At 41.7% G+C, this 18,232-nt stretch overlaps 1 protein-coding gene across 1 annotated transcript; it reads left to right on the top strand.

The window, feature by feature from the left end:
- Positions 1 to 531: 531 nt before the first annotated feature.
- Positions 532 to 16,569, top strand: onecut1 (one cut homeobox 1). The gene is made up of 2 exons (XM_078530265.1): positions 532 to 1,781; positions 9,829 to 16,569. Exons 1-2 carry the CDS (start codon positions 680 to 682, stop codon positions 10,119 to 10,121), a joined length of 1,395 nt encoding a protein of 464 aa, XP_078386391.1. The 5' UTR covers positions 532 to 679; the 3' UTR covers positions 10,122 to 16,569.
- Positions 16,570 to 18,232: the final 1,663 nt, after the last annotated feature.

Raw genomic sequence — 18,232 nt, 5'->3', positions numbered from 1 at the left:
CCAGACTGTTTTTAAGCAGGAGGCTGCGATTTGATTTGATTTTCATCTCCCCAGCTCTGGATTGTGTGTTGACATGGGGAACCCGGAAGTAAATGGCCGATTCCGATTGGTCGCCTGACGTCAGGGAGTGCGCAGAGGGTGAGTGCGCAGGGTTGGAGGCTTGCTGAGGGGGGGGGGTGGGTTTGGTGGTGGGGGGGGGAGTGTGTGTGTGTGTGTGGAGGAGGGGGGGAGATAGAGAGAGAGAGAGAGAGGGAGAGAGAAGCTGCAGCAGAAGCAGCGGCGGCCGGGGCCAAAGACAAGGTGCTGGGGGGAGAGAGAGAGAGAGAGAGTGTGGAGCAAACACACACAGGGTGGACATGGCTGCAGAGGAGGCGAGAGACAGGAGCCGGCTGGAACCGTGGCTGCTGGTGCTCTGAACAAAAAAAATAACAGGAGGGAGGGAGGGAGGGGGGGAAACCTTCAAACGGAAGCAAGAGAGAGAAAAGAAATTGGGGTTATATGTGTGTGTGTGTGTGTGTGTGGGAGGGGGGGAAAAACCAGTCTGGGGAAAACAATAGATGGAGCTGGGAGTTAATAAATGAATGAATGAATTCAATGCAAAGTGTAACTGACCATCCTGATGTGGAGATCACCCAGGGACACGCCAGATAGATGTTCGGTCTAAAAGCTTGCGCGAATCATGAACGCTCAGCTGACGATGGAGAATCTGGGCGACTTGCAAGGGGTGCCTCATGATCCGGTGCAGCCGGGCGACCTGATGAGCAGCCAGAGCCCTCACAGCCGCCCGCTCGGCCATCGGAACCTGCCGGTCCACGCCCGCTCCATGGTCTCCAGCATGGCTTCGATCCTGGACGGCCCCGGCGACTACCACCGGCCCCCGGAGCACGCCCTGGCCGCCCCTCTGCACCCGACCATGACCATGGCTTGCGAGACGCCGCCGGGGATGAGCATGAGCAGCACGTACACCACCCTGACCCCGCTGCAGCCGCTGCCCCCCATCTCCACCGTGTCGGACAAGTTCCCCCACCACCACCACCACCACCACCACCACCACCAGCGGCTGCCCAGCAACGTGAGCGGCACCTTCACCCTGATGAGAGACGACCGGGGCTTATCCTCCATGAACAACCTGTACAGCCACTACCACAAGGAGATGGCCGGCGTGGGTCCCAGCCTCTCCCCCCTGTCCGGATCCCCTCTGGCCAACGGCCTGGGCACCCTCCACACCTCCCAGCACGGCCTGCCGCCTTACGGACACGCTGGCCCCATGCCCGGCGACAAGATGCTGACCCCGAACGGCTTCGACGGGCACCCGGGCATGCTGAGCCGGGGCGAGCAGCACCTGAGCCGCGGGCTCACCCCTCCCTCCGTGGGCATGGTGCCCATCAACGGCCTCCACCACCACCACCACCACCCGCACGCCCACCCGCACGCCCAGGGCCACGGGCAGGTCCTGGGCACCGCTCGGGGGGACCAGCCGCCCCCTCCCTCCACCGGCTCGCAGGCCACCGGCGGCGGCGGCGGCTCGGCCACGGGCCAGTTGGAGGAGATCAACACCAAAGAGATAGCTCAAAGAATCACCACCGAACTCAAACGTTACAGCATCCCCCAGGCCATTTTCGCGCAGCGGGTGCTGTGCCGCTCGCAGGGGACCCTGTCCGACCTGCTGAGGAACCCCAAACCCTGGAGTAAACTCAAATCCGGCCGGGAGACATTCAGGCGCATGTGGAAGTGGCTGCAGGAACCGGAGTTCCAGCGGATGTCGGCTCTGAGGCTGGCAGGTAAGCGGGAGACCCACTCTCTCTCTCTCTGTGTGTGTTGGCCCCGTGGACTGGGTGCTGTGGGTCAGGCAATAAAACCGTGTCAGCAAGGTGGATTCATACAAAAATAAAAGGAGGAAACAGTGCAGGGGATGATTGTGTCTGGCACTGGGCTCTTGGGGATCTAGTTCGAGCATCCAACCCACAGCCTCAATCCCAGACTTGGCTGATCAGTTCCTGTTACAAGAGCAAATGCTATAGTCACAGCAACGGCGGCGGTATAGCCCCCCTCACCCATTTTTCCACCCACCCCCCCTCGCAGCCCCTTTTGCCTTCTGTCCAATTGTTCAAAGGAAGCAGCCCTGGGGTTGCCAATCTAACTGCCCTGGCAGCGGATGTGTCCACAGCAGAATTGGGAGCTCATCTCCCCCCCCCCCAAAATGTCACCTTTAGTTTTGTGACTCGGTTACATTCCCAGAAACAATTCGGATCCAAAGGGTCTTGGCCAATCTAGGGTTTCCTCCCAGCTGAGGTGAAAACGGAAAACAGTGAGAGGACCCCGCCAGAAAATCCAAAATGTGCTTTTTTGTGCTGATGAAATTCGATGGTTAATTGATGTTTCACACACAGGTTCCATTCTAGTTTATATGAAGCAGATTGTGACGTTATTTCGAGTTTGTAAACCGCCCCCCCCCCCCCCCTCCAAAAAAAAACAAAGAATAGGCGGTCCTGTCACTTTTGGTAACTTTCAGATTGTGTTGTGCCTAGTGAGGGAAGCTGGGGTTTGTCCCTTCGGTGTGGCCCTGCGTGAGGCTTTGTTAATTAACTGATAGGTCTCCATTAATTTTTCCCAGGAGAATGAAAGACAGTCAATCTGAGCCAGAGTCAGGAGCAGTGATCCGTTTCACACCAAGCTCTGGCGTGTAGTTGTGAGCATTTTTAATCCAGATTTTAAGAGCACAAAGGAAAGCTGCTTTTATTTATGTATTTGCTCGTCCTATGTATGTCGTTTTTTTTTGCGGTGAAGAAATGCCGTTATATACATAAAGGAGAAGCAATAAATATACAGTCTGTCCAGATCCCAGCTGTAAAAATGTAATGGAAACTTGGGTTTGAGGTTTAAAACGCCTGACTGGGTTAACATTCGCTTTACCATTTATTTTCACTCTATTTGAAGTGTTGCAACAGAGATTGCACTTTCATCTGAAAATCTACTTTATTTGAAAAAGAATATCCTAACCTCATTAAAATTCAATGATGCACTGAAAAACATTGAGCTTTGGTACAAGGGCGAAAGCGCCTATGTATTTGAAACTTAAGACAGCGAACTCCAGATAGCAAAAAGGACAGATGTAACCCATATATGCATATATTTATAAACTGGCCTATTTTGAGCTCCTCGTGTTCTATAATTAAAACCCAAATCCAATCGTTCTGAGAGCATGCGTAGGGTTGAGTAAATAGCTTGCCAAGAAATCTCCATCGAACGATTGATAACATTCGCGTTGTTCGATTTTTAGACGCTGCCTTGAGTGTATTTTTACGACAATTTTGTCGACCTCAGTCTCCATTTATTTGCATGGATCGATACTGGAAACAACCACTTGAATTAGAATATGTTGTCGAGTCTTATGGGTGCTATCTGAAGGCAAAGGCAGCCAAGGCGGGCTGGCTGATGTTAGAACAGGTCACGTCTGCATTTCAACAGAAAATACCCCGCCACTGATTTGTTTTGCTTAATCACCTCTTTAGCCACAGAGCCTTTCTGTTTACCTTATTAATATACATTTATTTCAGTTCGCCACAGCCTGAAAAAGAGATTGTGACGTTCGTTGCAATATCTCAGGCATTACAATTCTTTTTGTGGTCCATCAAGTAGTAAATGTTTACGTTTAGTCGTTATATTTATAGCTGCTAAGAACTCAACAACCTGGTGGAAAGCCATCCAATCGTGTCCTAACCTGTGATATATTATTTAGTCAATTCATTTATTATTTATTCTTTTACACCGAAAGGCACAAGTCCTCTTTTAAATAGGCAATGAAATAAACGACTTGTCTGAATATATGATATATATCTATGTATTGTAGCTGCAGAAATAGTTTTAAGGAATTGCACGTGTCATCCCGGTAAACCCAATTCCCATAAAACCCACAGAGAAACAATGTGCGTCCGATATTCGAGGTGAGCGAAGTGCTCATTAGCTTAGATGCCTTATTGCTACGTTTTGATTTTTTGGTGGATTTGGCACACCGAATCGTTAAAACTTATTGTGTGGGAGTGATTATTTCCCAGCTGTTAGCCGGGATTGCTTGTCTTTTTCATCCCAGCCTGTACCCTGAACAGTAGTCCCTTTCCCTTGCTTTGTATACGATTTTTTTTTTAAACGTCCTTCTGTGAAGAGGCTGAAACAATTTTATGGCTAAGTGAAATGTGTTATTCATACGGCTCTCTCCTTGCTTTGTCCAGCCAACCTCTTGTGTTTGCCTCTTCGTGCAGCTCCCTTGAGGATTCCTACTACCGAGATTACATTGAACCTCCCGCAAACAGTCTAAAAATTGGTAGTTACATGTAAGAAATATTGAGGTCTTGACACTTCCTGTACTGTCTTCAAATGCAAGCAGAGGACACTAATTGCAAACCTGACCTCTCCAGCCTCCATTTTGTTCCTTCTTCGTCATATTTCAAATCTAGATTTAGCCCATTTTATCCACATTTGTTTTGAAGAAATCCAAGTGCGCGAATTTTTAAATCACATTTTTAGTTCTTTTTTAATTAATCAAAGGTGGCTAGCAGTTTATAATAGTACCTGACTTTACATTTAGACGCAGTATAAATCTCGAACTGACCGAATTAATGGGTTTCAAATAATAATTTTCAAACAATGGAGTTTGGCTCTGGACATAATGAAAAAATATCCCATTGCGAAAAAGAAACTTCATTGGGACAGACAGGAGCGATTGGCAACAACATAAATGGCCCATTCCGTGGAGACTGGGCACATGTTGGCTGCAGTAGTTGGCAGACGCTTGGACAAGACAGTACTAGCTCCACAAGATACGGCATTTGCCCCCAAAAATGTCTCTCCTCACAATGTTCAAACTGTGGCTTATTAACTATCCCTGCTTCACAATATGCCTGGCAACTCGCGTGCCAACATATACAATTCTGGTAGGAACTCAATTTCCATGAAATATAAAATGCGTTTATTCGTCTAACAAGACTTGTGACGGAATATTTGCATTTTTTTTTAGTCGTTCAGATAAAAATGCGCTTGCTAGTCGCCATGAATTTGCTTTGGTTTCAAAGCGTTCGAAGTGGTTGGGAAATTCCTGGTGTGTATAATTCTATGATTACTGGTGACATTGCAGGTAACTATTGACAATATTTGCAAATAAGTTAATGCAATTCAAATGATTTTTGTTTCAAAACGCCCACTGATCGGTGCGGGTACGGGCACACTACAGGGCATTTAAACTCATGTTTTCACATGTCTGGGTTGGCCGTGTTGCGCGGTAAGGAGTCTGCATCTGCGGAAATGTAATTAAAACACAGGGACAGGTATCTGTTGGGGCCAGTTTAGGTATCAGCTACTCTGACCAAATTGCCCCAGCAGGCCTACGTATGTAAATTGCATTTTCAATCGGTATTTTGTGAATATATTAGCACGTCAGCCCTGGAGTTTCGATCCATTTAACAGTGACGTGCGCTAACAAATGAGCCGGGTCTCAAGGATTACACGTAGCTTGAGACTGAATTTGTAAATGTGTCTTATTAACGAAAAGAGACAACACTATTCCAAGTGATTGCAATAGTTTCTTGACTTGCAAACACAAAAGGAAATAAGCGCAAGTACATAGGTGACTGGCGTAAATTTCAATAGATCTAAATCTTTGGTGTTAAATTTGTGATGTATTACCGGAGCGCCTAAAACGTTGAGTCTATATGAGTTGTTTCAAAGCTCTAAAAAACAATATTATACGGTATAAATTTAGTGATTTCTCCCCCTCTAACTTACACAACAGCCAGCGCCTAACTGTAAATTCTATATATTTCTATGGATGTACATATCAGCAGCTAATGTAACCGAGCAAGTGCACATCAATGGTGTAACACATTATTTTGATTTCCTTCTGGGATGCAGTCAGACAAGTAAAACACAGGTGACAGAAGAAAATGGCACCAGGTGTATTTTTATTGTTAAATTTTAGTTGTGAACCAGGCATTTTACAAAGTTGTGAATAATTTCATTAGGCTATTGTTTTATGTGTGTGACGTCGTGTTGCTTAGGAACCCGAAATGTTTAATTATTCCAGCTGTCTCCTCTAACACGGCCTTGATACGTTCAAGAATTACAGGACTTTTTTTTTGCAAAAGTCTCTTGTGATTAATAACTTTAATTAAAACTCTGACCCAGAAATTCACCTGTCTGCTAGTGGACAGACGCGCATTTCTAGATTTGCGCCCAATCCCATTCTAGCAACTCCCTGGCGGTGTTAATGGGTTTCTTTGTGTGATTGGAACAAACTCATTTTAGGTGGAAGCTTTTTGGGATTCTCGTAAACTTATAATTGTGGTTACATTTGAAAAGATAGGCTCCCACTGTTTGCACGCTATTTGCTTGTTTGCTTTCTAACGATAAGAGATGATACGGATTCAGGAATATTTTAAGCTAAATAGCTGGTCTCTGGGAAAGTTCTACACCTGTGACATTTCCTGATTTTGCTCGTCATTGTCCTTGTAACCTCTTTGATTTATAACTACCTAATACCTAGCCACATTTGTTTTCTGTTAATGTTTGTCTAAACTAGAGGCATTTGCAAGCATTTAAACGATGTTGCTAATATTCTGGCCGGCCATGCAATCTCCTCTTCAAAGACCATTAGAACAGCTTTTAAATATAGCACCATTTTCGAAATATTTAACTTTTAGTTCTGTGCTAAATTAAGACCAACTGGAGGATTCAATTCACAGTACTAGGTGAAGTCTATGTGTAAAACAAATGAATATATATGCAGAGTTTTAGAGTTTATTTGGGGGGACAATTTATCTTAAACACACCGTCAGGCCGTTGATTTTCGAATGGAGTTACAAGCTGCTGTTTGTTCATTCTCTGGCCATGTGTGCAACCGTCGTGTTTCGATTAGGTTTCAGTAAATAATTAAAATCACTATTGATAGCCTTTTTGCACTTACGAAGATGACGACGATTGTAATTAATAGGTAAATGATGAAGTTTAAAGTGTTATCTGCCTATATCTAATTTGAGTGAAGTGATTGATTTAGCTCAAATGACGTGGAAGCAATTAAAGGGAGGCAGAGGAGGGCGCCCTGTGCCTATAGCGAAATTGACACAGTTTGTACTTCCACAGTTTCCGTGGGAGTTATTCAAAATTTGTACAACCACTGTTTCAGACGCTTTGCCTTTTCACGTTGATTATTGTGACCAAAGATTCTCAGTGGAAACATTCACAATAAATATATTGAGCAGTTTATTTTCAAGTTAGAAAAATAAATTATTGTAACATTTCAAATGGTTGCCACAGTGCTAGTTTACGATTAAGAGGAGTAATATTTTATTCGGATTTTAGGACTAATTAAATGTAATTAAACACGCTTATTCGATAAAAAAAATCGACGTGTTGTCAAGTCTAACATTAAAACATTCGAATGGTGAAAACAGTAACACAAAACATTCTAATTATCTAATCTTCCAAATGTTCCCAAATAGAGCAAATTACAAATCTGCATGGGAGCGTTTTCCCGCCTTTAGGATTAAATAACTGGATGTTTAAATATGATTATTCGGTGGTTCTACTCTATCAGTCCTCCCCCATAATGAAAACGGAGCGGTATCGCAGACTTTAATATAGGTTGGCTACATGTTTCGTACAGAGCTGAAATGAATTCAAAAAAATTAAAGACCAAATGAGTTACTAGTCAGTGGTTTCTGGTCGACCTGTTCCAAAGGACCAATGCGCCATCTAATGGTTGACTCTGTGGCTTCGGTTCCCTACGTCATGAACTGGCATAAATATTCAATGGATATAAACACTTACGTTTACAGCAGTGGATAGTGAGGTGAAGCTCACGTAATTTAGTACAACGCGTAAACACTAGAGGTCGGCCAGAGGCAGCAATCTCGTGGAATTGGACGCCGCTCTACTGTTATGTAGTCTTCAATGATTTAATGAGGATCATTCCCAAGTTTCAGCCAGCTGAGATATGTTACAACTTTTATAAAGATTTCAACCAGCTCTATATTGAAAACAGATTAGTGATGAATCAGGTTATTATTTTAACTAGAATAACCTTCCTCCGGAGTGTTGAATTTTACACTGAAAGATTGATGTAGAAGGGATTGAAATGGAATCAGTGGCGCCAACGCGGTTTTACACTCAGGTGCCCGAGTTGCATCGCTGCTCAATGGAGCGCGGAGATGCCATTTCAGCACCACGGACAGTTCAGCTCGCTGCGCCATTCTTTCTCCGTTGGGTTGAAAGCAAGCGACCTTAAAGTTATGCAATTTTGATCGATACCTCCCCGATTTCCTTTGGTTATTTCCACGGTAAATGGCTTTTGGCAGCTTTATCTTTAACTTGGCCCGCAGGTTCGGTGCCTCTCCGTGTACAACGAGTCTCTCACCTCCCGGGATGAGACTGTTGACCTCTGCTGAAACATCTTTCATTGGACAGCCCCCGCAGCTCACTTTTGCATTGTAGTCATTGGCAACTGATCATTTTTTATTATTATTATTGTTAAGCAGCGCATATCGAAAACAAAAAAAAACACTTTCTTCCTAATTGTTGTGGTTACAAGCAAGATACGAGGAATGAATTCTAAGCAAAACTACACCAATTTGAAAAGATCTTCATTGTATCATTGAGCGAAATATCTCCTGTGCGGTTTGAAAGTTTAAAATATTTGGTTTGTACTATCTATGTACTGTCTATGTAAAACTGATTTGAGATGACAGCATGTTGATATAAGACTGTTAAATCCATCATCAGAAACTATAGAATTCAATTTCACTTAGGCCAGTGTTTGTTGAACTCTTTTTAAGACGTCGATCTGAATTTATAGTTAACAAATGTGATTATCAAGTTAATTTAGAATTTGCCTTAGTATATAATTCCCTGTGCAAAGTAGTCATTAGATTTTAATTACAGCAATAGATTTGAATTCATCATTGCGCCATCTATCTGTATACTGTGCTCTCCAGTACAACTGCATTTTGCTATTACTAAGAATGGAATAGATGGAATCGTTCTGTTTGTTTAGCGGCAGCGAAGCTCTTTCCAACGGGTTTATTCTCCCAACCCCCACCACCAACAACAAAACATCGCATCCTTTAGATGACAAATTCTGGTGTCAGTTTATTTTTTCGCGCCTAAAAAAGTATCAGATTGGGAGATATGATGATGCCCAAGTACAGGGTATTCATAACCTGGTAACTTCGTTCGAGAGAGTTGAGCGAATTCATGGATAGGGAGAGAACTGAAGGCGTTTACTTGTATTCAGAGTCAGATGGTATCGAAACATTTAGACAAGACAAAAACTCCAAAGGGAACAATCAGAAGGAGTTGGATGGCCCCAATGGGCGTGCCATAATCCTAATCTCTGTTCCTCGTTTCAAACAGTAATATACACGTACAAAGTCTGTTGCTGTAACTTCCTTGTTTAAAAAAGAATGAATCATTTCTCCTTATGGTGGAAGTACTTTGAACTTGCCGCCTGTATAAATCTTTTCATATATCTAAATTTTGCTCCAGAGACCTCTTTCACTGACGACACCCGTTTAGTCAATGCCCCCACTCACATCCAACTGGTTACTTTTAAATTATTGCCAGTAATCGACCCGAAGTTGACAAATAGCTCCTTGTGGAAGAAATCTCGAATCGTTAAATTACTAATTGGGATCTGATTTGAAAACTAAGGAAGGTTGGTCTGAATGGTTGCAACTCGATATTGTTTAGATCATTACATCTGTTTCTGACCATGAAACTGTCTGATGTGTTCTTCCGCCTTGTAAGTGGCTGATCGATTCATTTTCCGCCTTTGCTTTGCAGCGTGCAAAAGAAAAGAGCAGGAACACGGGAAGGAGAGGGGCGCTGCGCCCAAAAAGCCTCGGCTGGTCTTCACAGACGTTCAGCGCAGAACTCTACACGCAATATTCAAAGAAAACAAGCGTCCGTCCAAAGAATTGCAAATCACCATTTCCCAGCAGCTGGGCTTGGAGCTGAGCACCGTCAGCAATTTCTTTATGAACGCGCGCCGGAGGAGTCTGGATAAATGGCAGGATGACGGCAGCTCCAACTCAGTCAACTCATCTTCCTCATCAAGCACTTGTACCAAAGCATGAAGGAGACCCCGGACTAAACCTCGGTGGAATAGCTTTAAATTAAATGACCAGGACCTCCAGATAGCAGGTTTAATTATTGAACTCAAAGACAATATAATATTTATATGTCCAACGAAACCAAAGACTTAATTGACCTGCATTAGGACTCTGTTCTACAACACTTTATTATGACTTTTGCAAAAAAAAATAGAACGAAACCACTGGTCGTACACCTTCATCACTCAACATCGTTCAACGTGTGTGACTGTAAGTCGTTGGGAGCATCGTCATGTTGTTATGAAAAGAACATTACTCTAAACATTGACCCATTTCACTTCTACGGAAATACCATGAAGGTGTATGTTGTAAAAGTAGTGTACGTGTCAGTGGCCAGAGACTTCAGAAGGGGCTGGTCTGCAGGTTGTGCTCAGGCATGACGGTACAATTGTGGAGTCGTCTGTGTTCATTTTGGAATGTGATTGGATTCTAGCTCTTTGCTGTTTGAACCCGGAAGCTCCGAATCTTGGGGCACACCGTTCAACGTTCTGAGCTGTACTGTCACCTCACACTAGTACACCCTCTTTGTTCCACAAGCGGATGAAATGCTACCAGTATAAAACAGCTAATGGCCCAAAAAAAAAACTTTCACACCAAACCCAGTATAGTAGCTCCAATTATTTTGGATAACAAAGAGCAGGATAAATGACAGCGAGATTTCACAAGAAGCACAAATATTAATTTTATTGGGATTCTGGTTAAACTGCAATGAAATCCACCACTTCGCATTATTTTCTATTCGAATGTATTTTGCACACTAAATTAATGGTACTATATTGCATTTTAAGAACTTTTGCTTGATGTATCAAAAATTGACAGTAATATTCGGATCAGTTCGGTTAGGAATCATTATATTCCTGTTTCTTGCTATCCAAATTGCTACACACACAAGGAAGGGCTGTTTTCCGAATTGGCTGCGTATTGTCAAACAAGCTAATGTAAATGAATACTCTATTGAACAGCCTGTTACAACAAATCAATTATTAATAGCAGAAGTCTTTTCCTGATACATCTACCAGGTGTATTCTAGCCCGTACTTAGAAGCAACAGCGATATCAAATTCGCCTACATTTTATACAAGAATTCCATATGAAAGCGCCCCACCAAGAAACCACGTGTAGGGACTCTTACACTTATTTTTCAGTACTTATCTGTTATACTTCAGGACCGAGGTCTTTAACGCCCTTAATGCTGTACAGTGTACTCTAAGACCCCTAGCCGACAAAATGATAATCATAGCATCAATCTTAAACCGTACTTACTCCAATATGTCCGGAAAAATAGTTATTTATATAGTTGTTTACACAAGTTGGTCCAGAAACTTAAATGGAGAAAAATGAACCACATTTCTAATTTTTTTTAAAAATCCCTCGTCATTATATATTTAAAAGAAAAGCAGTATGCAGAATGTGTAAATTGTTGATCAAGATAGCAAGTAGCAAAGGAAGTTTAAACTTCTTATTAGATGCAGACCCTCCCCAATCCCCTCCCCACTCCCCAATCAGCCATCCCAAAATCATCTCCACAACACTGGTCTGTAGGGGTGTGGGTACGTATTACGTATAACTCTGGGAAATTGGTAGAGTACACGAATTGTCCTTTCTACATTACTGTTCACCAAATGCTGACAGCAAAACTATCAAACCGTCTTGATGCACCAATTAAAAGGGAGGCACTTTACTGCTCAAATACTGTTAACACTGAACGCTGTTGTATGATTCAGGTTAGTTTTTCAAAGTAAAATAGAACAGGGATCGAACTCTGTCGAACACCAAGTCTGGGATACTGAGCAAGATACGTTTCAGGTTTTAGTCATTATTTGCATTATCCTTGACAATATGCAACTGTTCAGCCACCCAGCTGCAGTTATATATAACCCCTTTGTGCTTTAAAAAAAAATCATATACAGTCTCTGCTAAAAAACCAAAGATAACTTTTTTATTCAGGAACATTGCACTTGTGTTTCAAGTCGGCAAGCTACAGTGGAAAACCAGCCATTTTGTACCACGACCAATTATGTTGGTATCCTCTTTTTAGGACACTTTCATATCACATTGTTATCTCATCAGCGGAATTGGGTCATGGTACAAACAAGGTTTGGGCAACAACTTAATGGGGCGTGTGGCTTGACACACAAAGAGCAAAATGCTTATTACAGACGGGGTAGAATTTCTTGGTTGAACACCTGTACACACAACTCGAAACAGGCTTGCCCAGGGAGACTGATAACTCAATCTCAGGTCTTAGAAGACGAGCAACCTCATGGTTTAATATGCCTTAACAAGCCTGCCGCTGTTGTTAATGTTGCTATATTCTGCCATGACTCTTTCACTGGAATGCCATTTCTTATAGCTTGTCAAAGTCAAAGCTTGTCAAAATCTTGCATAAATGACAAGGGTTGACTGCAGTCAACAATGGTGACAATGGTCGCTTCAAGTTCAAGAGCCGCATTAAAATAACTTGTTTACCTCGAGTCTAACTTAATATGCAAGCGAAATCCCAAAGTAAATGCTCACCTTCAAGCCTGTTTTTGTTTCGCAACGTCAATGTTAAAACTGGACTGTTTCTATCGAGTAACTTCCAAATGGGAAGATACATACAAAAACCCAAAAATAAACTGGATGATATTCTGAGGAAGCGATGGGACGCGGGGTCACATGAATGGGCTCCTAGGTCCGAAGAAAATTAGGGTAATTGGTGCATTGAAACTGTGTGTGTGTGTGTGTGGGGGGGGGGGGGAGGGGGGAGGGTGGAATCCGTCCCTCTCATTTACAAAAAGGAAAATGTCAAGATGTCTTTACACTTTTTAATGATTCTCCTTAGACCGAAATCCCACTCCTCCGGAAGTGTTAAGTAGGTCTGTGACCCTTCTGTTTTGAAAAAAAAAGACTTATTTGCAAGTATAATATGAGAATTCTAAATCCGAGATCAGTACTGCGAAACATTTAGGGATTCAAATTGAATTTGAGTTGGAGTTTATTATCGACCTCGTCAATCTTCTCGCCCCCATTCCCAGAAAATTAAGGTAATATGAAATATATATTTCTGCCGTTGCTTTCTTACCTTCACACACTTCCCTTGAATGAACTAACTCCCCGTTAGAAATGTGAAGAGTATTTTATAAACCTCCTTCCCTTATAGCGCCGCCCTCCACCCCCTTTTTCCTTCTCTGACGACCAAAGAAAACTGTCTAACGTTTTAACAAAAGCAGCCCTTGGAACAAAGAGAATGTACTAGTGATTTTTCAAAGGTGGCGTTTAGCCAGGCGCGTTCGTACGCAGGAGGCCATTACAACGGATAACAATCCGGATTTTAACAATATTCTGGCCTTGTGTTTCTTGTGGTGTGGTTAGCTTTACGATACATTTGGTAATCATTTACTAGTATTAAGACAAAGAAGCAAAGGTAAAATAGCTGCTTCCACGTGTAAAAATGTGTAAAGATCTACTATTTATAGTGTGAACCAAAGACGCTACCTCACTCGATTTCCATTCGTGATTTTAATCACATTGATGATACCAAAGAATACCAAAGATTTTCCTTGCACGGCCTTCGTGAGTGGGTTACTCGGCGTTCTTTCCTTAAACCCTCAACTGTCACTCAGTGTGAAGTTTTCTTCATAAAAAGCTATAGGCAAACATATTGCAAAATTTGTAAAATCATAGGACGAGTGCCTTGCTTAAACCAAAGTGTTAAACCGCTGTTGACCTCTTCTCACCTTACTCTTGAATACCTCAGCCTCTAGAAAGGCCACTATTTAAAAAAAAATGGAATAACTCTTCACCGCGGTGCTTTGCAGTGCAACCATGCAATGAAACTTTCTTTGATACCAAAGGATATTTCCACTTTTTTGCTGACAACCAAAGCTCCTTTTTTCGCGCCCTGGAGTATTCACACAACGCAGGCCGTGCATTCTTTACCAATTTCTCAAGATACCTCATAGTAATAAATCTTTAGGGTTATGTTGTATAGAGAGTCTATGTGATAAGGCAGAACTTAATAGTTTGATAATTGTTAACGTTACTTCAAAGCTTTATAATTATTTATTTTGTAGATTTGGCAGAACTCTGATGCGCTCGAGGAAGAAGTATTTTGAAGATGAGGGGGGGCTGTGTAGAGTTGGTTGCAGTGGTTGTGGGAGGAAACCTGACTTTTTCTTTTGAAATTAAACTGGGCTTTTGTGTTATGTTAAAAGTAGTCTTTTTTACAGGGTAAGCCATTCTCTGCTATGGTACGTGTCAGTATTTCTTGCAAAAAATGTTCGTGTGCTGTGATTTTCTTTTAATTCTGTTTGTTTGATGTAAAGAGTTCTTGATTCTTGTATTAATTTATGCAACTGTATTTGTTGAAATGGTGTACATAGTAGGTTCCTAAAGCAACCAAAGCTTTCTGATACAATCTGCAGGTTGGGTTCTGTTCTCATGTTCAGAGATAGCCGATGAAGTAAAATACAAAATGCTGTATGACTGCGGAGCCTAACATCTCTCCGAGATATCTTAGCAGGCACTTCGTGTGTTAGAAACATTGCCAGATGCCAAACAACTTAACATGCCAAAAACCAACAAGATTCAAGATATCACTTCGTCACTTAGAAGGCTCGTAAGCTATGTTTAAAGCTTCTCTTTTTTTTTGCTGATTTTTAAATATATACAAAGGAAGGGTCATTTCGCGAGAAAGACCGTACGTCCAAAGAATTTTGAATTTGTTTAAAGTTTTAAAGCGCTGGAGTTTGTGAAGTGTAAACCGTTAAGTTTAAATTTGGCATTCGCACGGGCATAGAAAGCAAAGGGCGTAGGGACTTCACAGGCAAGCTAACTTGACGCTGGAAACTCTCTCCACTTTATGCTCATGCTGGGTGTTGGAGGGGAGTATCGTTGATTTAAGGTAGTTTCCGGACTACAAACTTCGAAATCTCCTGGTGGTGGGGGGGGGCGGGGTAGGGGGTTCCTGAAGTGTAAATGCCTGTGGGGCGAGCATTGTTGGGACAGTGGCGACCCCGTCGAAGTGACACATAAAGAGGTAACATCCGACCTTCGAGGCAATGTTTTTTTTTTAAGTTCAGTTTTTGATGGCATGATTTATATATCTTTAATAAATATTTATTTGATGCACTTAACAGTAATTTTTAATGTGTATTTGTACATGTTTCTTATTAATTACTTCGCTCCTGGCAGTCCTTACCTTCCGGAAGCGAACTCGTTTTCACCCGTAGTGATGTTAGAGGGAAGAGTCAGAGATTATACACTGATTGATTCGCAAACCTTTGATCACATTAGTGACACAGGTACGTTGGGGTACTTTGTTTATAATTTTTTTTCATGTTAAGATTTATTAATGATTATATCAACCAGGGTAGTTGGATGTTACATTTTTATTTGTCCACAAACAGAATTTATCAAGGCACTACTATACACCAATAATGAACTCGAAAATGTGTGTGGTTGGTGATTTTTATATACCCGCATTCGACCTGTGCAATATAGAACGCAACATTAAACTGCACTAAGAAAATAAGCTGTACGATATTGTTAAACACATTATTGGTATGAAATAAATCATGGGATTAACCAAAATGGTATAACACGAGTTTAATGGTCAAACATTAGACACTGGTGGCGCTGTATTAACAGTTCATCAACTGTAAAAACATATTGCGACCAGTATAGGAAGATACACCACCAACATGAAACACCAAGCATTTATTGCTGGATTTAGACAGTGTATTTCCTCACTTGTCCAAGGAATTCATCCTCTCATCAATGATGCACACTTTCAGGTTTACTGTTGCTTAATTCGAGAAAGGTTAGTTGCACAGCATTTTTGCACTTCCGCTTTCAAGTTAGATTGCCTTGGAGTTAATACCTAAAAGAGAGCGCCTAAGACAATCAACAGGTGAAGGGTGCATAGATAATAGTATATCTTCCAAGAGCCAGAGGGAGTTCTTCCATAGCAATGAAATCAGAAAAGCTTAAAAAAAAGGTTTTGATAAAAGACAACTTGCTGACATTTTGCAAATTAGAAAGCGGTAGTAGTTTATGCGTTTGCATCTGCATTTCCAAATAAGTGATTATTGTATATGATTACAGTTTATTGCTGATATTTTGTCAATCTTTCTCTTAGTCAAGCGCTTCTTATGTATTTTTGTGCGTAGCTGCGAGTGTAATGCAATAGGCATTATTCTGGTTTGTTTCTAGATCTCTTTCCTGTACTGCGTTAAGATTTTTTTATTTCAGTTTTTTAAGCTTTGCGAATATTCTCACTATACTCCGTGCAATATCATCTGCTGTGTTTGCTAAGCAAAAAAAGCAAGTGATGATGTCATCATGCTTTTTCAGTGTTAAAATGTTTCAGCGTTTATGTAGTCACAAAATGTAGTAAATAAAATGTTGGATTTTCCAGCACTTTAAATGTAGGTGGTCTTTTGTCTTTTCTGTCTCTTCCTACAACTGGCTTCCACTGGAAGTCAGCTTCCACTCAGTTGGTAGCTCCAACGCTGCTCTACATCAGGTTGTGGATGGGTTCAAATCCCAGTCACTAGAATTGAGCCCAAAATCGAGGCTGACAATTGAGTGTGGCACTGAGGGAGTGCTGCAATGCCGGAGTTGCCGTCCTTCAGGTTAGGCATTAAATCCCTGCCCGCTCAGGTCCATGTCAAAGGCTCCGGCGGTGTTAGTCAAAGAAGAGCAGGGGAGTTTTCCCAAGTGTCCTGGTCAATATTTATTCCTCATTAATGATCCTAAAACAGATTATCTGGTAATTATTATAATTCTGTTTGTGGGAATTTGCTGTGTTCACTTTGACTGCTGCATTTTCTACATTGCAACACTTACTCCATTGGCTGTAAAATCCTTTGGGATGGAGTAAAGGTGCTACATAAAGGTCTAATTAGGTCATAATAAAGGTCATAATTCTAATTAGCTTTGTTATATTAGCTTTATTATACCAATAATTAATCCCATCAAGGCTTGAAATTATGTTTAGATTTTATCTGCTTAGCACTTCATGTACAGTTTCTTTGCTATTTTAGTGGAGCATTGATTAATTCATTATAATTGAGAGAATTCTTCCACTAATGTAGTTGAAGAAGTTAAGAAATTTCATTGAAAGGCATTCATGAAGGGACTTAATATTGTACGCTATATTCCAGACCCTTTTTTTTTGGAGAGTAGAGACAGGAGAATTTGGGAACATATTTATTTGATCAGCATTCTGTGACTTCAATTTAGAGAGAGTGTTTATCTTCTGCCAAATTTTTGGCTATAATCTAATCCTAAAACCATAAAACCATATTAATTTCAGCACAGAAGTGTGCCTGTACCAATGTTGTTTCCACATCAAAGTGATCTACTTTGCCTGCCTTTTCTGCACAGCCTTCAGTATTTTGCCTCTTGGAGTGTTTATCTGATGCCCTTTTAAATGCCATGACTGACAGTTTCAAAGGCCACTTGTAGTGCATTCCATACTTATTTGGGGCACTATATCATGTGCAATAACAAAAGGTTGCACTGAGCTGGCAAACCTAGAATTCCATATCAGCTTGTTACATTAAAAGTGAACTGTTCTGAGTAACATATGAGATGTAATGTGCTGGGAGATATTAGCTGTCTACAGTATTTTTAAAATGGGCAAAAGCCACAGTTAAATAGTTGGGGGGGTGGGGGGGGGAAGTTTCTCATACAAATGCAAAAAATTACTCATATCACAGAATTGTGTTGTAATTATGACATTGGTATAATACCAGTAGCAATTCTGAAACAATGTCAAATAACAGTGATGCATTAGACTGCCTGCCCATGCACCCTTCAAAACAAACTAGAGCTCTGTCCTGGGGCCCACAACTGTTGGTGAAAGTTTTAAACTTAGGAAATAGTCCCACTAGTTTCTTTTCTATGAATATTAGGAACTTTCAGCTCTCCTTTGAATTGCCTTTAATGTTGACGTTTCAAATTTTACTTTGGTTCCATTTAGTGTCTAATCACTTCCTCCAGTGTGCCCCTCCTCCCCTATTTCAAAACAATACAGAGTCAATGGGTGCTTTGCATATTTAACTGCTGATTATGCTACCCCACATGGTG

Source organism: Cetorhinus maximus, chromosome 26 (assembly GCF_964194155.1).
Source record: "Cetorhinus maximus chromosome 26, sCetMax3.hap1.1, whole genome shotgun sequence".
NCBI classification, from domain to species: domain Eukaryota; kingdom Metazoa; phylum Chordata; class Chondrichthyes; order Lamniformes; family Cetorhinidae; genus Cetorhinus; species Cetorhinus maximus.
This window is presented reverse-complemented; position numbering and strand designations above follow the sequence as displayed.

Bases quoted from the DNA above. Each gene is read 5' to 3' on its own strand.
- onecut1 (XM_078530265.1), top strand. From the start codon at position 680: ATGAACGCTCAGCTGACGATGGAGAATCTGGGCGACTTGCAAGGGGTG. The intron at 1,782-9,828 runs GTAAGCGGGAGA...TTTGCTTTGCAG, and splicing joins GTCGGCTCTGAGGCTGGCAG to CGTGCAAAAGAAAAGAGCAG.